The sequence below is a fragment of the Mobula birostris genome, chromosome 22 (assembly GCF_030028105.1).
Source record: "Mobula birostris isolate sMobBir1 chromosome 22, sMobBir1.hap1, whole genome shotgun sequence".
NCBI lineage: Eukaryota > Metazoa > Chordata > Chondrichthyes > Myliobatiformes > Myliobatidae > Mobula > Mobula birostris.
In genome coordinates this window covers 27,936,711-27,963,259 of record NC_092391.1, presented here as the reverse complement: position 1 = coordinate 27,963,259, position 26,549 = coordinate 27,936,711, and the positions used below count along the sequence as shown (strand labels likewise).

Here is a 26,549-nt window from a genome sequence, read left to right as displayed (position 1 = left end):
ACTGGGGGACGGGTCCCACACACACTGACCCTCACTGGGGGACGGATCCCACACACGCTGACCCTCACTGGGAGACGGGTCCCACACACTGACCCTCAATGGGGCATGAATTACACAGACATTGACCATCAGTGACTCTGAGACTGACAATATGATTCCTCAGTCCGTTCTGAGTTTGCTGCTGTGAGGTGGGGGGATGCAGACGGATTGTTCTGAATTACAGTGGGTGTGAAAGGTATTTTGCACATGACTAGGGCATTGTGGGAAAGAGCTAATTTTGTGGGAATTCACTGCAAATCACTTTAATTTTCTTTTATTTTGCAACTTTTACTTGACAAGTTGCACTGAAGTCGAATCTTTAACTTAGTAAAACATCCCATAGCCTAGCAGACGTCTCACAAGAAAGAAAATAGTAATGGACTGTGAACCAAAGTGAGGATATTCGGACAACTCACCCAGTGCTCTCATGTAGTATCTTAAAGTGCCTAAAATCCAACTCACCAAACCTTCCCCCTGCTCATAATAATTTCCTTGTGAGCAGAACTTTGAGTCTTTGAAATGTCGTAAGCAGTACAGTGATGTAATCTATTTTGAAAGCGATATCAAATCCCCGGCTCTGTGTACTGGGCCAGGAACATTATACTGTATCTGAGTGGAGCAAAAGACCTGGGCAGTACTGGAGTTTCACAGACATGAAGTGGGTTATTGGCAGAGCCGTCTCAGTCAGCCGGATGTCTGCTTGCCTTGAAGGAGTAAGTTTGGGAGAGAGATAAGCTCCATGAAACTGACACTATTGCCTCAAAGCACCTGCATTTTCCAACATGTTTGTTCCACTTTCAAAGTCAGTGGTGGAGCCGAGCTTTCAGTGTGGGCACAGCTGTAGTTTGCAGACAGGTGTTGTGCAGGTTGTGAGACTTCTGGGGGCTGTGATGTAGAGGATATGTCCAGGAACTAACATAAGAGCACACATGGTTTGTACAGCATTACCCGTCCCCCAGCGAGAGTCAGTGTTTGTGGAAATGCTTTGTACTCTGCATGTAACAGGAGCTGCCATCAGCATATAGTTTCACACCATACTGGAGTAAGTTTTTACTTAATTTGTGGTTTCTTTATTGTGAATTCAGACCTGGTTAGTAAGTATTATCAGGAAGATCGCAGGCTTTTTTCCTTGGCACTTTTGAACTCCTTGATCTCAGATTGGCTGGAAGATAAATGCAGTTTAAGTGGGCACACCTGCGCATGGGGATACAGCTGGAAAGAAAAACGAAGGGTTGAGGCTCTAAAATAAGTCAGTGGACTTGAGAAAATTCTGCATACCAACCAGAATGAGTGTTTGATTACTCTATCACAGAGCCAACCCATCAACTGGTGGTGTGGATTAATTATTGTGGACTCTCCCGTCAGATAAAACTATTTACAAGGCTAAACCACTGTGATGAAGTGCATTGAGAGGATGGGGATGAAACATACCAACTCCAGCCTAGGAAGTGACTTGGATCCATTTCTGCTTGCCGACTGGCACAACAGGTCGACAGCAGGTGCCACCCCATTGGCTCTTCACTCAGCCCTGGAAGATCTGGACAGTGAAGATGTATACTTCAGCATGCTCTTCATTGATTACAGCTAAACGTTCAATACTAATAGTCATAGTCATAGTCATACTTTATTGATCCCGGGGGAAATTGATTTTCATTACAGTTGCACCATAAATAATAAATAGTAATAGAACCATAAATAGTTAAGTAGTAATATGTAAATTACACCAGTAAATTATGAAATAAGTCCAGGACCAGCCTATTGGCACAGGGTGTCTGACCCTCCAAGGGAGGAGTTGTAAAGTTTGAGGGCCACAGGCAGGAATGACTTCCTATGACGCTCTGTGTTGCATCTTGGAGGAATGAGTCTCTGGCTGAATGTACTCCTGTGCCCACCCAATCCATTATGTAGTGGATGGGAGACATTGACCAAGATGGCATGCAACTTAGACAGCATCCTCTTTTCAGACACCACCGTGAGAGAGTCCAGTTCCATCCCCACAACATCATTGGCCTTACAAATACTATCATCCCCTCAAAACGAATCAATAAGCTTCCAGGCCTGGGCCTCGAAACCCTCTTGCACAACTGGATCCTTGATTTCCTCACTTGCAGACCCCAGTCAGTTCAGATTGGCAGCTACTTCCTTCGTGTTCTGAAGGAAGTAGCTGTGGAGATTGCGGAGGCATTAGCGATGATCCTTCAAAAGTCAATAGATTCTGGCATGGTTCCGGAGGACTGGAAGATCGTGAACGTCACTCCGCTATTTAAGAAGGGGGCAAGGAAGCAAAAAGGAAATTATAGACCTGTTAGCTTGACATCGGTGGTTGGGAAGTTGTTGGAGTCGATTGTCAAGGATGAGGTTACAGAGTACCTGGAGGCATATGACAAGATAGGCAGAACTCAGCATGGTTTCCTTAAAGGAAAATCCTGCTTGACAAACCTATTGCAATTTTTTTGAGGAAATTACAAGTAGACTAGACAAGGGAGATGCAGTGGATGTTGTATATTTGGATTTTCAGAAGGCCTTTGATGAGGTGCCACACATGAGGCTGCTTAACAAGATAAGAGCCCATGGAATTACGGGAAAGTTACATACGTTGATAGGGCGTTGGCTGATTGGCAGGAAACAGAGTGGGAATAAAGGGATCCTATTCTGGTTGGCTGCTGGTTACCAGTTGTGTTCCACAGGGGTCCGTGTTGGGGCCGCTTCTTTTTACATTGTACATCAACGATTTGGATTATGGAATAGATGGCTTTGTGGCTAAGTTTGCTGATGATACTAAGATAGGTGGGGGGGCCGGTAGTGCTGAGGAAACAGAGAGTCTGCAGAGAGACTTGGATAGATTGAGAGAATGGGCAAAGAAGTGGCAAATGAAATACAGTGTTGGAAAGTGTATGGTTATGCACTTTGACAAAAGAAATAAACGGGCAGACTATTATTTAAATGGGGACAGAATTCAAAGTTCTGAGATGCAACGGGACTTGGGAGTCCTCGTGCAGGATACCCTTAAGGTTAACCTCCAGGTTGAGTCAGTGGTGAAGAAGGCGAATGCAATGTTGGCATTCATTTCTAGAGGAATAGAGTATAGGAGCAGGGATGTGATGTTGAGGCTCTATAAGGCACTAGTAAGACCTCACTTGGAGTACTGTGGGCAGTTTTGGTCTCCTTATTTAAGAAAGGATGTGCTGACGTTGGAGAGGGTTCAGAGAAGATTCACTAGAATGATTCCAGGAATGAGAGGGTTGACATATGAGGGACGTTTGTCTGCTCTTGGACTGTATTCCTTGGAGTTTAGAAGAACGAGGGGGGACCTCATAGAAACACTTCGAATATTGAAAGGCATGGACAGAGTGGATGTGGCAAAATTGTTTCCCATGCTGGGGGAGTCTAGTACGAGAGAGCATGACTTAACAATTGAAGGGCGCCCATTCAGAATAGAGATGCGAAGAAATTTTTTTAGCTGGAGGTGGTGAATCTATGGAATTTGTTGCCACGGGTGGCAGTGGAGGCCAAGTCATTGGGTGTATTTAAGGCAGAGACTGATAGGTATCTGAGTAGCCAGGGCATCAAAGGTTATGGTGAGAAGGTGGAGGAGTGGGACTAAATGGGAGAATGGATCAGCTCATGAGCAGACTCGATGGGCTGAATGGCCGACTTCTGCTCCTTTGTCTTATGGTCTTATGGTCTAACATCTCCTCCACAATCTACCTCACCACAAGGTTGTGTGATTAGTCCCCTGCTCTACTCAGTTGATACTTATGACTGTGAGGCTAAGCACAGCTCCAATGCTGTATTTAACTATGCTGATAACACCACTGTCGTTAGCCAAATCAAACATGGTGTTTAATCAGCAAATAGGAGGGAGATTGAAAATCTGGCCGAGTGGTGCCACAACAACAACCTCTCACTCAATGTCAGCAAGACCAAGGAGCTGATTATTGAGTTCAGGAGGAGGAAATCGGAGGTCCATAAGACAGTCCTCATTGGGGGAATCAGATGTGCAGAGGGTCAGCAGTTTTTAAATTCCTCGGTGTTATCATTTCAGAGGGTCTATTCTGGGTTCAGCATGTAAGCGTCATTACGCAGAAAGCATGACAGCACCTCTACTTTCTTTGAAGTTTGCAAAGAATCAGCATGTCATCTAGGAACTTGACAAACTTCTATAGATGTGCAGTGGAGAGTATATTGTCTGACTGTATCATGGTCTGGTATGGAAATACCAATGCCCTTGTATGGAAAAGTCTCCAAAAAGTAATAAATATGACCCAGTCCATCACGGGTAAAGCTTTCCCCACCATTGAACACATCTACAGGGTGCCCCCTTGCCGGAAGCAGCATCCGTCAAAAAGAGTTCTCACCATGCAGACCATGCTGTGGCCAAGAAGGTACAGGAGCCTCAGGACCCACATCACCTGATTTGGGAATGATTATTACCCCTTAATCATCAGACTCTAGAACCAGAACAGATAACTTCACCGTTTCGTCGAGCACCTCCGCTCCGTCCGCCAGAACAGACAGGATCTCCCGGTAGCCATCCACTTCAACTCTGCTTCCCATTCCCATTCAGATATATCCATACATGGCCTTCTCTACTGCCATGATGAGGCTAAACTCAGGTTGGAGGAGCAACACCTCATATACCGTCTAGGTAGTCTCCAGCCCCTTGGTATGAACATAAGATTCTCCAACTTCCGGTAATTCCCTCCCCCTCCCTTCCTCTATCCCTATTTCACTCTGCCCTCTCCCCCAGCTGCCTATCACCTTCCTCATGGTTCCGCCTCCTTCTACTACCCATTGTTTTCCTGCCTATCACCTCCCTGCTTCCCCTCCCCCACCCCTTTGTCTTTCAAATTACTGGTTTTTCAACTGAACCTACCAGCCTTCTCCTTCCCACCCTCCCCCACCTTCTTTATAGGGCCTCTGCCCCTTCCCCCTACAGTCCTGATGAAGGGTTCTGGCCCAAAACGTCAACTCATCATTTCCACGGATGCTGTCCAACGTGCTGAGTCCCTCAAGTGCGTTGTGAGTGTTGCTTTCACCCAACCTATGTTCCCACAACCTATGGACTCTATCTCATATTCTTGATATTTATTGCCCATTTATTAATTATTACTATTTTCTCTTTTTTTTGTATTTGCGCAGTCTGTTGTTTTGCCAGATTGGCTGATTGTCTTAGGTACAGTCTTTCATTGATTCTGTTGTGTTTCTTGGATTTACTATGATTGCCCACAAGAAAATGAATCTCAGAGTTGTACTTTGTGATGCATACTGTATGTAATTTGATGATAAATTTACTTCGAATTTTGAAATATTCTCAAGGGATCTAGAATGAGCAAAGATACATTACAGTTGCCATAGCGCCCTGGTTAGGCCCCCAGGAGTGCTGATGGAAATATAGACTCAGTGGCCACTTTATTAAGTACACCTGTACACCTGCTCATTAATGCATGCATCTAATCAGCCAATCATGTAGCAGCAACTCAACACATGAAAGCATGCAGACATGGCCAGGAGGTTCAGCTTGTTCAAACCAAATATCAGAATGGGGAAGAAGTGTGATCTAAGTGATTTTGACCGTGGAATGACTCTTGGTGCCAGACATAGAGGTTTGAGTGTCTCAGAAACTGCTAATCTCCAGGGATTTTCATGCACAACAGTCCCTAGAGTTTACGGAGAATGGTGCAAGAAACAAAATAAAATATCCAGTGAACAGCAGTTCTGTGAATGAAAAGGCCTTGTTACTGAGAGAGGTCAGAGGAAAATGGCCCAAGAGGTTACAGCTGAGAGGACGGCGACATTAACCCAAATAACCACATGTTACAGCAGTGGGATGCAGAAAAGCATCTCCGAACACACGATATGCCAAACCTTGAAGTGATGGGCTACAGCAGCAGAAGATTACACCGGATTCCACTCCTGTGGCCACTGAGTGTAAAAAGAAAAAGGAAGTTTGCATTTCTAGAGCGCATGGTCTCAAGATGTTCCAAAAGAATTTTGAAATGGAGTCACATGAACATAGGAAAGGCTGGCCTTGGAGATGTAGGTACACATATTGTAGTTAAATTCGGAGGACAGTTAGAACAATCCAAAATCTGTGAGAGACACTGATGCTGGAATCTGAGCAAAAAAAAAACCGACTGCTGGAGAAGCACAGAGGGTCAGGTGGCATCTATGGAGGGATATAGTCAATGTTTGAGACTGACATCCTCCAGTCCAGATGAAGGGCCTCCTCTGAGCCAATGGGTCCCTCTAGCAGTTGTTTTCTTTGAAGAGGCCAAAGTTGTGTTCCCTTGAGTTTAGAAGGTTATGTGGTTTAAGTGTGATAGTATTTAAAAGTATTTCAGAACTTGAAATCAGTGTTTCCTCCTTAGATGGAACAATATGGACCTGAAGAAACTGATTTTCTTATTGGCGGGGTATTGCATAAATAAGTAAGATAAGTTTCCACAAGTAGGTGGATTGGTAACAAGAAGATGCAGAATTAAGACAATTCCTAAACAAACCAGGTGGAAGAAGAAACTTTATGATCAGGAATGCACTGTGTGAAAGGGTGAATTGAACAGGGCTAACGAGAAGCCTAGTGGGGTGAGATTTGCAGAGCTCTTTCAATGAGTTAGGACAATCACAGTGGGCCAAAGGGCCTCAGTCAACATTGGGAGCTTCACTGATTCTGGCTTCTACCAGGACAGTTGTTAAATGATATTTCTGAGTAAGTTTTTTACATGTGTATGTTCTCTTTAAACAGTTAGTCTGTTGGTGAATTAGAAACTGTGTAAATCTAATTTAAAGATTTAACCAAAGGAGGGAGGAATGGGTTCCCAGAAAGCCTGGGGTGAATTGAATTCTAATCATCTTCTCTTCTTTCAACAGTGGAGCCAGTGGACATCCTGAAGATACTAGAACTTCACACTTTACCTGATGGAATACAGAAAATAACAGGGCTTTGTCCCAACAGAAAATTGACCAGAACTGCAGATGTTGCCTATAAGGTCACGAAATTGGCCCAGCTCAGTGCACCAACTAAACAGTTATACCCAGGTAAGACCAGTTCTGTCTGTCTGACAACTTTTCTGAGGTAAAAATGTTTGGCTTAAGTTTTGTTCTGGGTCTCTGGGTCTATAACAAAGACTTCAAGTCCATTTCTAGACCAATGTGTCAAGGAGCCAACTGGGTTATACCTATTTTACAACTAATATTGTGTGTTGAAATAGGGTTAATTAGTAACCTGAAGGATCCTCTGGGGAAGAGTGATCATATGGTTAATGGAGAGAAAATAGAAATAAATTGGAGACTAATTATAGAGTGTTCAAGTTTGCTAATTATACGTGGATGTGTGAGATGGTAAGCTCTGAGCTATAACCGGGGCCTACACCAGTGAAGGATGTGAGGAGTAGCACTGGACATATTGAAGAATTAGGTACCTTCCAGATGAAGGTATGCAGCTCCAGTGAAAGGTGGTAGGCAGCGGAGTGTTCGAACAGGGATCAGATCAGACCCCTGCAGTCCTGTCAGCTGATGAAACAACTTTCTGTGGGAGGATCCTCCACGAACAAACTCATCTTCTACAGTGGCAGAGCCAAACGTACGAGTTCAGAAGAAAACCAAGGCCGTGCAACTACCTTCAGGCAGAACTGCGAAGTATCTCACTGCCCTGCTGAGATCATAGCAGCCAATCTTCATTTTACTGTGCTCATTGTACATGCACGAGGCAGCAATTCTGTGCTGGTGCAGAGGTGACTAGCTTAATATTGGAGCTGGTCAGAGAGGGTCAGTGTTATGATATGGAGCTCTGATCTAGAAAATTAACAATAGGGAAAATATAGCAGGTCGGATACCTGCCATCTGCTAGCTGAGAGGTGCTAACCAATGGGAATCATGATCGAAAATTCCACTCATTCTTGCTGCTGCCAAGAAATGGCAATGTTTTCATGAGGATTTGTTGCAGTGTGTAGGGCAGAGATCTGAGATTGGAGGATAGAGCTACAGTGCTGTGCAAAAGTGTCAGGCACATCCAGTATATACAGCGAGCGTGCCTAAGACCTTGCGCAGTACTGTGTATGTCAAGGTGGAATGGAGAGCAAGTTTGTAAATCTGGCAGGAGCTAAGGGTGTTAGGAATGACAAGAATGGAGTGCCGTGGGAGGGGTGTGGGACAGGAGGCAGGGAAGACGTGCTGGGACAGTGGGGTGGAGGCACGGGTGCAGAAACACCCAGCCCTGAGACACCAGACAAGGTCATTTGATTCCAAACAATTGGTTATCATATAATGTCCATCTGGTGCTTTCTGCTCCCTTCTCTCTCCCTTCCCCTTTTCCCAACCATGATTCTCCTCTCCCTGTCCCCCCTCGCACTCCCAGTCCACAATAAAGACCCACATCTTTATCAACACTCACATATGTCATGAAATTAGTTTTTTTTTCGAGGTAGCAATACAGTGCAATACATAAAATTACTACAGTACTGTGCAAAAGTCCTAGGCAGCCTAGCTATGTATATGTGGTAAGACTTTTGCATGGTAGAGTTATTTCCTGTATTACACATTTCCAGCGGTGTAAAGAATTTGTCTTATTTGAATTCACTGCTCCGATAATCTATACTATCGGGGTTTAAACCAGTCAGCAAATGCAACTGGGGCTACTTAGGTCCTGCACTTCGAACCAGAGGATAGAATCTACAAATGTAAAGGATGAGGAAGTTCACTCACATTATTTCAGTGACATTATTCTTCGAACTGATCTATTCAACAAATCAAGCTAAGAATATAAAATTTTATTTCAATTGTTGCTCTTGTCTCTTTTGGACAAATGGGTTGCATTTGTTTTTCAACATCCAGAATACTGTCCCGGTCCATTTGTAGCCCGTACATGAAAATGAACTGATTGTTCCCTGCAAAACAGCTTGGAGAACTTTCCATCCAAGTTTGCTGATGGCAGCAAGTTAAACGTTACAGTCAGTGGTGCAGAGGAAAACATACTTCAAAGGGGAATACATTGGGCAAGTGTGACAAATGGAATTCAGAGCACAAGAGTGTTAAGATTAAGATTAAGATCAAAATTTATTTATTCTGAAGGAATTTAGTGCAAAATACAGAAGTGCAATGAAACCATGTACCTATATACTTGAGGAGCAGGAGTTGTAGATTTTTACAGGCACAGGGAGAAAGAATCTCCTGTGGCGTTCAGTGATGCACTCCCATTGAGTCAGTCTGTTACTAAAGTGTCTGCTCTTTTTGTCCCGTATGTCATGGAGGGAGTGAGACGGATTGCCCATAATACTCTGTAGCTTCCGCAGCATCCTCCTCTCAGACACAACCACAACAGAATGGAGCCAGCCTTCTTGACGAGCTTTATCAAAAGTCCCACATTGGACCTAGAAAGTTATGTACAAGGTTTTTCTCCCCCTAAATGTTAAGAAGGTAGAAGCTGTGGAGTTGTAGAGGATGAGATCATTAAAAAAAAACCTAAGGGAATGTCGGCTTTTCTTTCAATATTTTCCAAAATCGAAAGCTTTGGAAGTTGTGTTGCAGCAGTAATTAGACCTGTCGTGGAATAATAATGCTTTAGAAAAGGAAAGAGAAATTATCCTGGGAGTAGGTTTATCAGTGGTGCTGGAAGTAGAATGTTAAAATATGAGGACTGCTTGAATAGAGTTGCATTACTTTGAGTGGAAGATTAAAGAGTAAGCTAACTGTGGTGGTTGGTGTGACTGTAGGGAGAGAAACTCTTTCTTCCAGTGATGGTTCAGAGCAAGGGAGCATAATCCTAGAATTAGGACATGGCTGCCCAGATATATTGAAGGAAGCGCCTCTTCACTCTGACAAAAGTAGAAATCTTGGACTCACAGTCAACAAAAAGCTGTCAAGGCTGGAGGTCATTTGACAATTCCAAAGCAGTAGTTGATATCTTTTTGTTGGACAAGTGTACTGAGGGATCTAACACAGTTGGCTCGACCAAGTTCAGGCATTGGCCAACCATGATCTTTCTGAATAACAGAGCATGTTTGAGAGTGTGGTTAGCTTACTTCTGTTCCCATGGTGTTCTTGGTCTGAATTCAGTCTGCCAGCTTTTGGAAGCAGGCATGTGTTTGTATAAGGGGACAAAAGAGTGTTAAGAGGGAAAAACATGGAGAATAGTTGAAGGCAAAGCTCACAAGCCACAATGGATGGAATAGCTCCAAATGTGTTAGGGCTTCAAATGCTCACTCCCCAGTAGTCATCAGGGACTCACAAAAAGGGCTGATGTCTCAGAGTTTATCTGGCCTTCAGGTCCGTGCCTTGACCTAGTAGGTAACTTTCTGCTGCCTTTGAGATGTGTTCAAAAATGGTGGTCAATCGATGAACTGAGTAAGGGATTTAGCGTGATTGCAAGGGCCGAGAAATGAAATGGTGTTTGACCACTAGCCAGGACTAACCTCCCATGACACAATGCAAGCAGCCTGGGAAAAGCTGCTCAAGCCATTAACTCTTCACAAGTCAAAAAAAAAATACAGTCTAGACTGTGGTTAACCAAGATCTGACACAAAAGGACAACAATTAAAAGAGTGAGAAACCTGCAGGGTTTCATAATGTAAGCATCTACCAAAGGATTGAGGGTACAGCATCTCCACTCTCCCTTCATTAGTGAAGTGCAGACTCTCAGTGACACAATGGCTTTAACATTTCCTCATTGTACGTGGAGTAGCTTAATTTCTGGAAATGGGAAATTCAGGAGATTGGCCTACACTCATCACAATTATCACTGGACATCGTCTAGTCCATCATGCTTTGGCGGGATTTCTTTCATATCAGTCCAAATCTATTCCACTGCACTCTTCCCCGTTTCCTCTTTCCTCCACATCTTCCTGGGACTTCCTGGGATAATGAGGGCAGGAGGAAGTCAGAATGAGATAGAAAGTAGAATGAGGAAGGCTGGAAAGGAGTATGCACAAATAATAAAGGCAGGAATGAGCTGTCCAGCAGCAGATCACCAGGGTTAAAGGAGGAAAGGATGACGTGCGGCTCTGACATTTAATGGTCTTCAAGATGAGGTGGGGTGTGGACCAGAATCCAATGTATGAGGAATCTGTGGCGAGGGTGGGTGGGGGTGGAATTGGTTCACAGGGAACTGAAGACAGTGGCTTTGGATTTCCAGTATTAGTTTGCACAGAATTCCTGCTCATCCTGAGCAGAATATTGATTAGACAGGCAAAGGAGTCCTGATTAATATTCCTCACCAAGCAGCAACGGCACTGTCAGAGGGACAGTACAGAGGGAGTGTCACACGGTCAGAGGGACAGTACTGAGGGAATGTCACACTGTCAGAGGGACAGTACTGAGGGAGTGTCACACTGTCAGAGGGACAGTACTGATGGTCTGTCACACTGGCAGAGGGACAGTACTGAGGGAGTGTCACACTGTCAGAGGGACAGTACTGAGGGTGTGTCACACTGTCAGATGGACAGTACTGATGGAGTGTCACGCTGTCAGAGGGACGGTACTGAGAGAGCGTCACACTGTCAGAGGGACAGTACTGAGGGAGTGTCACACTGTTAGTGGACAGTACTGAGGGAATGTCACATTGTCAGAGGGACAGTACTGAGGGAGTGTCGCACTGTCAGAGGGACAGTACTGAGGGAGTGTCACTGTCAGTGGACAGTACTGAGAGAGTGTCGCAATATCAGAGGGACAGTACTGAGGGAGTGTCACACTGTCAGAGGGACAGTATTGAGGGAGTGTCACACTGTCAGAGGGACAGTACTGAGGGAGTGTCACACTGTCAGAGGGACAGTACCGATGGTCTGTCACACTGGCAGAGGGACAGTACTGAGAGAGTGTCACACTGTCAGAGGGACAGTACTGAGGGTGTGTCACACTGTCAGATGGACAGTACTGATGGAGTGTCACGCTGTCAGAGGGACGGTACTGAGGGTGTGCCATACTGTCAGAGGGACAGTACTCAGGGAGCTTCAAACTCTCAGAGCGACAGTACTGAGGCAGTGTCACACTGTCAGAGGGACAGTACTGTGGGAGTGTCACTATATCAGAGGGACGGTGCTGAGGGAGTGTCGCACTGTCAGAGAGATGGTACATAGGGAGTGTTGCACTGTCAGAGGGACTGTACTGAGGGAGTGTCACACTGTCAGAGGGACAGTACTGAGGGAGTGTCGCACTGTTAGAGGGACAGTACTGAGGGAGTGTCACACTGTCAGAGGGACAGATGGAGGGAGTGTCACGCTGTCAGAGGGATGGTACCGAGAGAGTGTCACACTGTCAGAGGGATTGTACTGAGTGAGTGTCAAACTGTCGAAGGGACAGTACTGACAGAACGTCAAAATGTCAGAGGGACGGTACTGAGGGAGTGTCACACTGTCAGAGGGACTGTACTGCGGTAGTGTCGCACTGTCAGAGGGACAGTACTGAGAGAGTGTCACACTGTCAGATGGATGGTACTGAGGGAGTGTCACACTGTCAGAGGGACAGTACCAAGGGCGTGTCACACTGTCAGAGGGACGGTACAGAGGAAGTATCAAACAGTCAGAGGGGCAGTACTGAGAGAGCATGAAACTGTCAGAGGGACAGTACTGAGGCAGTAACTCACTGTCAGAGGGTCATTACTGAGGGTGTGTCACACTGCCAGAGGGACAGTACTGAGGCAGTGTCACACTGTCAGAGGGACGGTACTGAGGGAGTGTCGCAGGGTCCGAGGGACAGTACTGAGGGTTTGTCACACTGTCAGAGGGACAGTAGTGAGGTGTTGTCATATGGTCAAAGGGACAGTATTGAGTAAGTGTCACATTGTTAGAGGGACCGTATTGAGGGAGTGTCACACTGTCAGAGGGACGGTACTGAGGGAGTGTCAAACTGACTGAGGGACGGTACTGAGGCAGTTTCGCACTGTCAGAGGGGCAGTACTGAGTGAGTGTCACTATATCAGAGGGACGGTACTGAGGGAGTGTCACACTGTCAGAGTGACTGTACTGAGGGAATGTCACATTGTCAAAGGGATGGTATTGAGGGTGTGTCATACTGTCAGAGGGACAGTAGTGAGGGAGTGTCTCACTGTCGGAGGGACAGTAGTGAGTTAGTGTCAAACTGTCAGAAGGACGGTACTGAGGGAGTGTTAAACTGTCAGAGGGATCATGTTGAGGGAGTGTCACACTGTCAGAGGGACAGTACAGAGTGAGTGTCAAATTGTCGAAGAGACAGTACTGAGAGAGCCTGAAACTGTCTAAGGGACAATAGTGAGGCAGTGACACACTGTCAGAGGGACATTACTGAGGGAGTGTCACTATATCAGAGGGACAGTACTGATGGAATGTCACAGTGTCAGATGGATAGTACTGAGGGAGTGTCACACTGTCAGAGGGACGGTACTGAGGGAGTTTCACACTGTCAGAGGGACGGTACTGAGGGAGTTTCACACTGTCAGAGGGATAATACTGAGGAAGTGACACACTGTCAGAGGGACAGTATAGAGGAGTGTTAAACTGTCAGCGGGACAGTACTGAGGGAACGCCTCAGTGTCAATGGGTCGGTACTGAGGGAGTATCACACTGTCAGAGGGACAGTACTGAGGGTCTGTCATACTGTCAGAGGGACAGTAGTGAGGCGTTGTCACACGGTCAGAGGGACCGTATTGAGGGAGTGCCACACTGTCAGAGGGACCGTATTGAGGGAGTGTCACACTGTCAGAGAGACTGTACCGAGGGTGTATCAAACTGTCAGAGGGACAGTACTGAGAGAGCATGAAACTGTCAGAGGGACAGTACTGAGGGACTGTCACTATGTTAGAGGGACCGTACTGAGGGAGTGTCGCACTGTCAGAGGGACAGTACTGAGGGTTTGTCACACTGTCAGAGGGATAGTAGTGAGGCATTGTCATACGGTCAGAGGGACATTATTTAGTAAGTGTCACACTGTCAGAGGGACCGTATTGAGGGAGTGTCACACTGTCAGAGGGACTGTACTGAGGGCGTGTCTCACTGTCAGAGGGACAGTACCAGGGGCGTGTCACACTCTCCAAGGGACGGTACAGAGGGAGTATCAAACTGTCAGAGGGACAGTACTGAGAGAGCATGAATCTGTCAGAGGGACAGTACTGAGGCAGTGACACATTGTCAGAGGGTCAATACTGAGGGTGTGTAGCACTGCCAGCGGGACAGTACTGAGGCAGTGTCACACTGTCAGAGGAACAGTACTGAGGGAGTGTCACTATGTTAGAGGGACGGTACTGAGGGAGTGTCGCACTGTCAGAGGGACAGTATAGAGGAGTGTCAAACTGTCTGCGGTACAGTACTGAGGGACCGCCTCAGTGCCAAAGGGTCGGTATTGAGGGAGTGTCGCACTGTCAGAGGGACAGTAGTGAGACGTCGTCATATGGTCAGCGGGACAGTACTGAGTAAGTGTCACACTGTCAGAGGGACCATATTGAGGGAGTGTCACACTGTCAGAGGGACTATACCGAGGGAGTGTCAGACTGTCAGAGGGACTGTACTGAGGGAGAGTCACACTGTCAGAGGGAAAGTACCAAGGGCATGTCACACTCTCCGAGGGATGGTACAGAGGGAGTATCAAACTGTCAGAGGGACAGTGCTGAGAGAGTATGAATCTGTCAGAGGGACAGTACTGAGAGAGCATGAATCTGTCAGATGGACAGTACTGAGGCAGTGACACACTGTCAGAGGGTCATTACTGAGGGTGTGTCGCACTGCCAGAGGGACGGTACTGAGGCAGTGTCACACTGTCAGAGGGGCAGTACTGAGGGAGTGTCGCACTGTCAGAAGGACAGTACTGAGGGTCTGTCACACTGTCAGAGGGACAGTATTGAGTAAGCGTCACACTGTCAGGGAGACCGTATTTAGGGAGCATCACACTGTCAGAGGGACAGTACCGAGGGAGTGTCACACTGTCAGAGGGACAGTTCTGAGAGACAGTCACAGTGTCAAGTTAGAGTACTGCGGTCGTGTCGCACTGTCAGAGGGACAGTACTGAGGAAGTATCACACTGTCAGATGGATGGTACTGAGGGAGTGTCAGACTGTCAGAGGGACAGTAATGAGGCATTGTCACACTGTAAGAGGGACAGTACTGAGGCGTTGTCACACTGTCAGAGGGACAGTACTGAGGCAGTGACACATTATCAGAGGGACTGTACTGAGGGAGTGTCACTATGTTAGAGGGACGGTACTGAGGGAGTGTCGCACTACCAGAGGGACGGTACTGAGGAAGTGACACACTGTCAGAGGGACAGTACTGAGTGTCTGTCACACTGTCAGAGGGACAGTAGTGAAGTGTTGTCATACGGTCAGAGGGACAATATTGAGTAAGTGTCACACTGTCAGAGGGACAGTACTGAGGCAGTGACACATTCTCAGAGGGACAATACTGAGAGAGAGTCACAGTGTCATGTTAGAGTACTGCGGTTGTGTCGCACTGTCAGAGGGATAGTACTGAGGGAGTGTCACTATATCAGAGGGAAGGTACTGAGCGAGTGTTGCACTGTCGGATGGACTGTACTGAGGGAGTGTCACACTGTCAGAGGGACTGTACCGAGGGAGTGTCGCACTGTCAGAGGGAAGGTACTGAGGGAGTGTCAAACTGTCAGTGGGACAGTACTGAGGCAGTGACACACTGTCTGAGGGTCATTACTGAGGGTGTGTCGCACTGCCAGAGGGACAGTACTGAGACAGTGTCACACTGTCAGAGGGACAGGACTGAGGCAGTGTCACACTTTCAGAGGGACGGTACTGAGGGAGTGTCGCACTGTCAGGGGGACCGTATTTAGGGAGTATCACACTGTCAGAGGGACAGTACCGAGTCAGTGACACACTCTCAGAGGGACAGTACTTAGAGAGAGTCATGGTGTCAAGTTAGAGTACTGCGGTCGTGTCACACTGTCAGAGGGACAGTACTGAGGGAGGGTTACACTGTCAGATGGATGGTACTGAGGGAGTGTCAGACTGTCAGAGGGACAGTAGTGAGGCGTTGTCATATGAACAGAAGGACAGTATTGAGTAAGTGTCACACTTTCAGAGGGAACGTATTGAAGTAGTGTCACACTGTCAGAGGGACTGTACTGAGGGAGTGTCACACTGTCAGAGGGGCAGTACTGTAGCAGTCTCACACTGACTGAGGGACAGTACTGAGGCAGTTTCGCACTGTCAGAGGGACTGTACTGAGTCAGTGTCACTGTATCAGAGGGACGGTACTGAGGGAGTGTCGCAATGTCAGAGGGAATGTACTGAGCGAGTGTCACACTGTCAGAGGGACAGTACTGAGAGAGTCACAGTGTCAGGTTAGAGTGCTGAGGGAGTGTCACACTGTCAGAGGGACAATAGTGAGGCGTTGTCACACTGTCAGAGGGACAGTATGGAGGCAGTGACACATTGTCAGAGGGTCATTACTGAGGGTGTGTCACACTGTCAGAGGGACTGTACTGAGGGAGTGTCACTATGTTAGAGGGACGGTACTGACGGAGTGTCGCACTGTCAGAGGGACAGTACTGAGGGTATGTCACACTGTCAGAGGGACAGTAGTGAGGCATTGTCATACGGTCAGAGGGACAGTATTGAGTAAGTGTCACACTGTCAGAGGGACAGTACCGAGGGAGTGTCACACTGTCAGAGGGACAGTACCGAGGGAGTGTCACACTGTCAGAGGGACAGTACTGAGAGAGCATGAATCTGTCAGAGGAACAGTACTGAGGCAGTGACACACTGTCAGAGGGTCATTACTGAGGATGTGTCGCACTACCAGAGGAATGGTACTGAGGCAGTGTCACACTGTTAGAGGGACAGTACTGTGAGAGTGTCGCACTGTCAGAGGGACAGTACTGAGTGAGTGTCGCACTGTCCGAGGGACAGTACTGAGGATTTGTCACACTGTCAGAGGGATAGTAGTGAGGTATTGTCATACGGTCAGAGGGACAGTATTTAGTAAGTGTCAGACTGTCAGAGGGACGGTACTGAGGGAGTGTCAAACTGTCACAGGGACAGTACTGAGGCAGTGACTTACTGTCAGAGGGACATTACTGAGGGAGTCTTGCACTGACTGAGGGACGGTACTGAGGCCGTTTTGCACTGTCAGACGGACTGTACTGAGTGAGTTTCACTATATCAGAGGCAAGGTTCTGAGGGAGTGTCGCACTGTCAGAGGGAGAGTACTGAGGCAGTGACACACTCTCAGAGGGGCAGTACTGAGAGAGAGTCACAGTGTCAGGTTAGAGTATTGAGGGAATGTCACACTGTCAGAGGGACAGTAGTGAGGAGTTGTCACACTGTCAGAGGGACAGTATTGAGGAAGTGTCACACTGTCAGAGGGACAGTATTGAGGAAGTGTCACACTGTCAGAGGGACGGTATTGGGGGAGTGTCACACTTTTAGAGTGATTGTACTGAGGGAGTGTCAAACTGTCAGTGGGACAGTACTGAGGCAGTGACGCACAATCTGAGGGACATTACTGAGGGAGAGTCTCAATATCAGAGGGACGGTACTGAGGGTGTGTCGCTCTGGCAGAGGGACTGTACTGTGGTAGTGTCGCACTGTCAGAGGGACAGTACTGAGGGAGTGTCACACTCTCAGATGGATGGTACTGAGGGAGTGTCACACTGTCAGAGGGACGGTACTGAGGGAGTTTCACACTGTCAGAGGGATGGTACTGAGGGAGTTTCACACTGTCAGAGAGATGATACTGAGGAAGTGACACACTGTCAGAGGGACAGCATAGAGGAGTGTCAAACTGTCTGTGGTACAGTACTGATGGACCGCTTCAGTGTCAAAGGGTCGGTACTGAGGGAGTGTTGCACTGTCAGAGGGACAGTACTGAGGGTCTGTCATACTGTCAGAGGGACAGTAGTGAGGCGTCATCATATGGTCAGAGGGACAGTATTGAGTAAGTGTCACACTGTCAGAGGGACCGTATTGAGGGAGTGTCGCACTGTCAGAGGGACTGTACTGAGGGAGTGACTCACTGTCAGAGGGACAGTACCAAGGGCGTGTCACACTGTCAGAGGGACGGTACAGAGGGAGTATCAAACTTTCAGAGGGACTGTACTGAGAGAGCATGAATCTGTCAGAGGGACAGTACTGAGGCAGGGACACACTGTCAGAGGTTCATTACTGAGGGTGTGTCGCACTGCCGGAGGGACAGTACTGAGGGAGTGTCACTATGTTAGAGAGACGGTACTGAGGGAGTGTCGCACTGTCCGAGGGACAGTACTGAGGGTTTGTCACACTTTCAGAGGGACAGTAGCGAGGCGTTGTCATGCGGTCAGAGGGTCAGTAAGTGTCACACTGTCAGAGGGACTGTATTGAGGGAGTGTCACACTGTTAGAGGGACAATACCGAGGGAGTGTCACACTGTCAGAGGGACAGTGCTGAGGGACTGTCACACTGTCAGAGGGACAGTACTGAGGGAGTGTCACACTGTCAGAGGGACAGTACTGAGGCAGTGACACACTGTCAGAGGGACATTACTGAGGGAGTCTCGCACTGACTGAGGGACAGTACTGAGGGAGTGTCGCACTGTCAGAGGGACTGTACGGAGTGAATGTCACACTGTCAGAGGGGCAGTACTGAGGAAGTGACACACTCTCAGGGGGACAGTACTGAGAGAGAGTCACAGTGTCAGGTTAGAGTACTGAGGGAGTGTCACACTGTCAGATGGACAGTACTGAGGCAGTGACACATTGTCAAGAGGGTCATTACTGAGGATGTGTCACACTGCCAGAGGGACGGTACTGAGGCAGTGTCACACTGAGGGACTGTACTGAGGGTTTGTCACACTGTCAGAGGGACAGTAGTGAGGCGTTGTCACACTGTCAGAGGGACAGTACCGAGGGAGTATCACAGTGTCAGACGGACAGTACTAAGGGAGTATCGAACTGTCAGAGGGACAGTACTGAAGCAGTGACACACTGTCACAGGGACATTACTGAGGGAATCTCGTACTGACTGAGGGACGGTACTGAGGCTGTTTCGCACTGTCAGAGGAACTGTACTGAGGGAGTGTCATACTGTCAGAGGGCAATACTGAGGAAGCGACACACTCTCAGAGGAACAGTACTGAGAGAGTGTCACCGTGTCAGGTTTGAGTACTGAGGGATCGTCACACTGTCAGAGGGACAGTATAGAGGAGTGTCAAACTGTCAGCGGGACAGTACAGAGGGAACGCCTCAGTGTCAAAGGGTCAGTACTGAGGGAGTGTCGCACTGTCAGACTGACAGTACTGAGTGTCTGTCACACTGTCAGAGGGACAGTAGTGAGGCGTTGTCACACTGTCAGACGGACTGTATTGAGTAAGTGTCACACTGTCAGTGGTACCGTATGTTGGGAGTGTCACACTGTCAAAGGGACTATACCGAGGGAGTGTCAAACTGTCAGAAGGACAGTACTGAGGCAGTGGCACACTGTCAGAGGGTCATTAATGAGAGTGTGTCGCACTACCAGAGGTACAGTACTAAGGCAGTGTCACACTGTCAGAGGGACTGTACCGAGGGAGTGTCACACTGTCAAAGGGACGGTACTGAGGGAGTGTCACACTGTCAGAGGGATCGTACTGAGGGAGTGTCAAACTGTCAGAGGGACAGTACTGAGGCAGTGACACCCTCTCAGAGGGACAGTACTGAGAGAGAGTCACAGTGTCAGAGGGACGGTAGTGAGGCGTTGTCACACTGTCAGAGGGACAGTATTGAGGAAGTGTCACACTTTTAGAGGGACTGTACTGAGGGAGCATCAAACCGTCAGAGGGACAGTACTGAGGGAGTGTAAAACTGTCAGTGGTACAGTACTGAGAGAGCGTCAAACTGTCTGTGGGACAGTACTGAGGCAGTGAGGCACTGTCAGAGGGACATTACTGAGGCAGTGATGCACTGTCAGAGTGTCCTTACTGAGGCAGTGACGCACTGTCAGAGTGACATTACAGAGGGAGTGTCGCTCTGCCAGAGGGACTGTACTGCGGTCGTGTCGCACTGTCAGAGGGACAGTACTGAATTAGTGTCACACTGTCAGATGAATGGTACTGAGGGAGGCTAAGACTGTCAGAGGGATGATACTGAGGGAGTATCACACTGATAGGGGGACAATACTGAGGAGTGTCAAACTGTCAGCGGGACAGTACTGAGGGATGGTCTCAGTGTCAAAGGGTCAGTACTGAGGGAGTGTCACACTGTCAGAGGGACAGTAGTAAGGCATTGTCTCACGAACAGAGGGACAGTATTGAGTAAGTGTCAGACTTTCAGAGGGACCGTATTGAGGGAGTGTCACACTGTCAGAGTGACTGTACCGAGGGAGTGTCACACTGTCAGAGGGACGGTACTGAGGGAGTGTCAAACTGTCAGAGGGACAGTACCGAGGGAGTATCACACTGTCAGAGGGACGGTACTGAGCGAGTATCAAACTGTCAGAGGGACAGTACTGAGGCAGTGACACATTGTCAGAGGGACATTACTGAGGCAGTCTCGCACTGACTGAGGGACAGTACTGAAGCAGTTTCGCACTGTCAGAGGGACAGTACTGAGTGAGTGTCACTATATCAGAGGGGAGGTACTGAGGAAGTGTCGCACTGTCAGAGAGACTGTACTGAGGGAGTGTCACACAGTCAGAGGGACAGTATTAAGGTACTGAAACACTCTCAGAGGGACAGTATTGGGAGAGAGTCATAGTGTCAGGTTAGAGTACTGAGGGAATGTCACTCTGTCAGAGGGACAGTAATGAGGTGTTGTCACACTTTCAGAGGGACAGTATTGAGGAAGTGTCACACTGTCAGAGGGACAGTACCGAGGGAGTGTCACACTGTCAGAGGGACAGTACTGAGGGAGTGTCAAACTGTCAGAGTGACTGTACTGAGGGAGTGTCACACTGTCAGAGGTAGAGTACTGAGAGAGAGTCAGTGTCAGGTTAGAGTACTGAGGCAGTGACACACTATCAGAGGGTCATTACTGAGTGTGTGTCGCACTACCAGAGGGATGGTACTGAGGCAGTGTCACACTGTTAGAGGGACAGTACTGAGGGACTGTCACTATGTTAGAGGGACCGTACTGAGTGAGTGTTGCACTGTCCGAGGGACAGTACTGAGGGTTTGTCACACTGTCAGAGGGACAGTACTGAGGGAGTGTCACACTGTCAGAGGGACAGTACTGAGGGAGTGTCACACTGTCGGAGGGACCGTATTTTGGGAGTATCACACTGTCAGAGGGACAGTACTGAGGGAGTGTCACACTGTCAGAGGGACAGTACTGAGGGAGTGTCAAACTGCCAGAGGGACAGTACTGAGGGAGTGACACACTGTCAGAGGGACATTACTGAGGGAGTCTCGTACTGACTGAGGGACGGTACTGAGGCAGTTTCGCACTGTCAGAGGGAGAGTACTGAGGAAGTGACACACTCTCAGAGGGGCAGTACTGAGAGAGAGTCACAGTGTCAGGTTAGAGTAATGAGGTGTTGTCACGCTGTCAGAGGGACGGTACTGAGGGAGTGTCACACTGTCAGAGGGACAGTATTGAGGGAGTGTCACACATTTAGAGTGACTGTACTGAGGGAGCGTCAATCTGTCAGAGGGACAGTAATGAGGGAGTGTCAAACTGTCAGTGGTACAGTACTGAGGCAGTGACGCACAATCAGAGGGACATTACTGAGGGAGAGTCACAATATCAGAGGGACGGTACTGAGGGAGTGTCGCTCTGGCAGAGGGACTGTACTGTGGTAGTGTCGTACTGTCAGAGGGACAATACTGAGGGAGTGTCGCACTGTCAGAGGGACGGTATTGAGGGTGTGTCATACTGTCAGAGGGACTATAAAGAGGGAGTGTCACACTGTCAGAGGGACTGTACTGAGGGAGTGTCTCACTGTCAGTAGCAAGGGCGTGTCAGACTGTCTGGGGGACGGTGCAGAGGGAGTATCAAACTGTCAGAGTGACAGTACTGAGAGAGCACGAATCTGTTAGAGAGACAGTACTGTGGCAGTGATACACTGTCAGAGGGTCATCACTGAGGGTGTGTCGCACTGCCAGAGGGACGGTACTGAGGCAGTGTCACACTGTCAGAGGGACAGTATGGAGTAAGTGTCACACTGTCAGAGGGACCGTATTTAGGGAGTGTCACACTGTCAGAGGGACTGTACCGAGGGAGTGTCACACTGTCAGAGGGACAGTACTGAGGGAGTGTCACAGTGTCAGAGGGAGAGTACTGAGGAAGTGACACACTCTCAGAGGGGCAGTACTGAGAGAGAGTCACAGTGCCAGGTTAGAGTACTGAGAGAGTGTCACCCTGTCAGAGGGACAGTAATGAGGCGTTATCACACTGTCAGAGGGACAGTAGTGAGGCGTTATCACACTGTCAGAGGGACAGTATTGAGGAAGTGTCACACTTTTAGAGGGACTGTACTGAGGGAGAATCAAACTGTTTGTGGGACAGTACTGAGGCAGTGTCGCACTGTCAGAGGGATGGTACTGACGCAGTGTCGCCCTGTCAGAGAGACAGTACTGAGGGAGAGTCAGAATATCAGAGGGACTGTACTGCGGTAGTGTCACACTGTCAGAGGGACAGTACCGAGGGAGTGTCACACTGTCAGATGGATGGTACTGAGGGAGTGTCAGACTCTCAGAGGTACGGTATTGAGTGAGTATCACTCTGTTCGAGGGACAATACTGAGGAAGTGACACACTGTCAGAGGGACAGTATTGAGGAGTGTCAAACTGTCAACAGGACAGTACTGAGGGAGTGTCACACTGTCAGAGGGACAGTACTGAGGGACCGTCTCAGTGTCAAAGGGTTAGTATTGAGGGAGTGTCGCACTGTCAGTGGGACAGTACCGAGGGTTTGTCACACTGTCAGAGGGACAGTAGTGAGGCGTTGTCATACGGTCAGTGGGACAGTATTGAGTAAGTGTCACACTGTCAGAGGGACCGTACAAAGGGAGTGTCACAGTGTTAGAGAGACTGTACCGAGGGACTGTCACGCAGTCAGAGGGGCAGTACCGAGGGAGTGTCACACTGTCAAAGGGACAGTACTGAGGGAGTCTCGTACTGACTGCGGGACGGTACTGAGGGAGTTTTGCACTGTCAGAGGGACAGTACTGAGGGAGTGTCACACTGTCAGAGAGAGAGTACTGAGGAAGTGACACACTCTCAGAGGGACAGTACTGAGAGGGAGTCACAGTGTCAGGTTAGAGTACTGAGGGAGTGTCACACTGTCAGAGGGACAGTATTGAGACGTTGTCACACTGTCAGAGGGACAGTACTGAGGGAGTGTCACACTGTCAGAGGGACAGTACTGAGGAAGTGTCACACTGTCAGAGGGACTGTATTGAGGGAGTGTCACACTTTTAAGCAGACTGTACTGAGGGAGCGTCAAACTGTCAGTGGGACAGTACTGAGGCAGTGACGCCCTGTCAGAGAGTCAGTACTGAGGGAGTATCACACTGTCAGAGGGACAGTACTGAGGAAGAGTCGCACGGTTGAGGGACAGTACTAAGTGTCACAATGTGAGAGGGATGGTACTGAGGTAGTGTCGCACTGTCGGAGGGATGGTAATGAGGGAGTGATGCACTATGAGAGGGTTGGTACTCTCAGAGGGACGGGACTGAGGGAGTGTCATATTGTCAGAGGGACGGTACTAATGGAGTGTCACACTGTCAGAGGGACAGTACTGAGGTAGTGTCACACTGTCAGAGGGACGGTACTGATGGAGTGTCACACTGTCAGAGGGACAGCACTGAGGGAGTGTCGCACTGTCAGAGGGACGGTACTCAGAGAGTTTTCACACTGTCAGAGGGACAACTCTGACGAAGTGACACACTGTCAGAGGGACCATATTGAGGAGTGTCAAGCTGTCAGTGGGACAGTACTGAGGGATCGTCTCAGTGTCCAAGGATCAGTACTGAGGGAGTGTCGGACTGTCAGAGGGACAGCATTGAGTAAGTGTCACACTGTCAGAGTGACCGTATTGAGCGAGTGTCACACTCTGAGAGGCACTGTACCGAGGGAGTGTCACACTGTCAGAGGGACAGTACCGAGGGAGTGTCACAGGGTCAGACGGATGGTACTGAGGGAGTGTCAAACTGTCAGAGGGACAGTACTGAGAGAGCATGAAAATGTCAGAGGGACAGTACTGAGGCAGTGACACTCTGTCAGTGGATCATTCCTGATGGTGTGTCGCACTGCCAGAGGTACGGTACTGAGGCAGTGTCGCACTGTCAGAAGGACGGTACTGAGAGAGTGTCAAACTGTCAGAGCGACTGTACTAAGAGAGCGTCAAACTGTCAGAGGGACATTACTGAGGGAGTGTCACACTGTCAGAGGGACGGTACTGAGGGAGTGTCAAACTGTCAGAGTGACTTTACTGAGAGAGCGTCAAACTGTCAGAGGGACGGTACTGAGGGAGTTTCACAGTGTCAGAGGGAGAGTACTGAGGAAGTGACACATTGTCAGAGGGAGAGTACTGAGGAAGTGACACATTGTCAGAGGAACAGTATTGAATGATGTCAAACTGTCAGAGGGACAGTACTGAGGGAGTTTAACACTGTCAGAAGAACAGTAGTGAGGAGTTGTCACACTTTCAGAGGAACAGTATTGAGGAAGTGTCACACTGTCAGAGGGACAGTATTTAGGGAGTGTCACACTTTTAGGGGTCTGTACTGAGGGAGTGTCAAATGGTCTGTGGGACAGTACTGAGGCAGTGACACACTGTCAGAGGGACATTACTGAGGGAGTGTCGCACTGTCAGAGGGACTGTACTGAGGCAGTGTCGCACTGTCAATGGGACTGTACTGAGGGAGTGTCGCTCTGGCAGAGGGATGGAATGGAGGGAGTGTCGCACTGTCAGAGAGACTGTCCTTAGGGAGTGTCGCACTGTCAGAGGGACTGTCCTTAGGGAGTGTCGCACTGTCAGAGGGACGGTACTGAGGGAGATTCACACTGTCAAGTGGACGGTTCTGAGGAAGTGTCTCACTGTCAGACAGTACTGATGGAGTGTCAGATTATTAGAGGGACACTATTGAGGGAGTGGCACACTGTCAGAGGGACGGTACTGAGGGAGTGTCAAACTGTCAGAGTGACTTTACTGAGAGAGCGTCAAACTGTCAGAGGGACGGTACTGAGGCTGTGTTGCACTGCCAGAGGGACAGTACTGAGGGAGTTTCACAGTGTCAGAGGGAGAGTACTGAGGACGTGACACATTGTCAGAGGAACAGTATTGAATGATGTCAAATTGTCAGAGGGACAGTACTGAGGGAGTTTAACACTGTCAGAAGGACAGTAGTGAGGAGTTGTCACACTTTCAGAGGAACAGTATTGAGGAAGTGTCACACTGTCAGAGGGACGGTATTTAGGGAGTGTCACACTTTTAGGGGTATGTACTGACGTAGTGTCAAACGGTCTGTGGGACAGTACTGAGGCAGTGACACACTGTCAGAGGGACATTACTGAGGGAGTGTCGCACTGTCAGAGGGACGGTACTGAGGCAGTGTCGCACTGTCAGTGGGACTGTACTGAGGGAGTGTCGCTCTGGCAGAGGGATGGAATGGAGGGAGTGTCGCACTGTCAGAGAGACTGTCCTTAGGGAGTGTCGCACTGTCAGAGGGACTGTCCTTAGGGAGTGACGCACTGTCAGAGGGACGGTACTGAGGGAGTTTCACACTGTCAAGTGGACGGTTCTGAGGAAGTGTCTCACTGTCAGACAGTACTGATGGAGTGTCAGATTATTAGAGGGACACTATTGAGGGAGTGGCACACTGTCAGAGGGATGGTAACGATGGAGTGTCACACTGTCAGATGGACAGTACCGAGGGAGTGTCACTCTCTCAAAGGGACGGTACTCAGGGGGTGTCAAACTCTCAGGGGGACAGTACTGAGTGAGCGTCAAACTGTCAGAGTGAATGTACTGAGGCAGTGTCTCACTTTCAGAGGGACAGGACTGAGGGAGTATTACACTGTCAGAGGGTCTGTACCGAGGGAGTGTCACACTATCAGAGGGACAGTACCGAGGGAGTGTCACACTGTCAGAGGGACGGTACTGAGGGAGTGTCAAACTGTCAGAGGGACAGTACTGAGGCAGTGACACACTGTCAGAGGGACATTACTGAGGGAGTGTCGCACTGTCAAAGGGACGGTACTGAGGCTGTGTCACACTGTCAGAGGGACATTACTGAGGGAGTGTCGAACTGTCAGAGGTATGGTACTGACGCTGTGTCGCACTGTCAGAGGGACAGTACTGAGGGAGTTTCACACTGTCAAGGGAGAGTACTGAGGAAGTGACACATTTTGTCAGAGGGACAGTATTGAGGAGTGTCAAACTGTCAGAGGGACAGTACTGAGGGAGTTTAACACTGTCAGAAGGACAGTAGTGAGGAGTTGTCACACTTTCAGAGGAACAGTATTGAGGAAGTGTCACACTGTCAGAAAGACGGTATTTAGGAAGTGTCACACTTTTAGGGGTCTGTACTGAGGGTGCTTCAAACTGTCAGAGGGGCAGTACTGAGGCAGTGACACACTGTCAGAAGGACATTACTGAGGGAGTGCCGCACTGCCTGAGAGACGGTACTG

General features: G+C 48.7%; 1 protein-coding gene across 2 annotated transcripts in view; it reads left to right on the top strand.

Moving 5' to 3' along the window:
• Positions 1-26,549, top strand: part of col5a1 (procollagen, type V, alpha 1) — a 295,086-nt gene that overhangs the window by 33,322 nt on the left and 235,215 nt on the right. For both annotated transcript variants that reach the window (XM_072240466.1, XM_072240467.1), the window contains exon 2: positions 6,910-7,077. In XM_072240466.1, the coding sequence (XP_072096567.1) occupies positions 6,910-7,077 (168 nt within the window). The remainder of the gene's footprint in view (positions 1-6,909; positions 7,078-26,549) is intronic.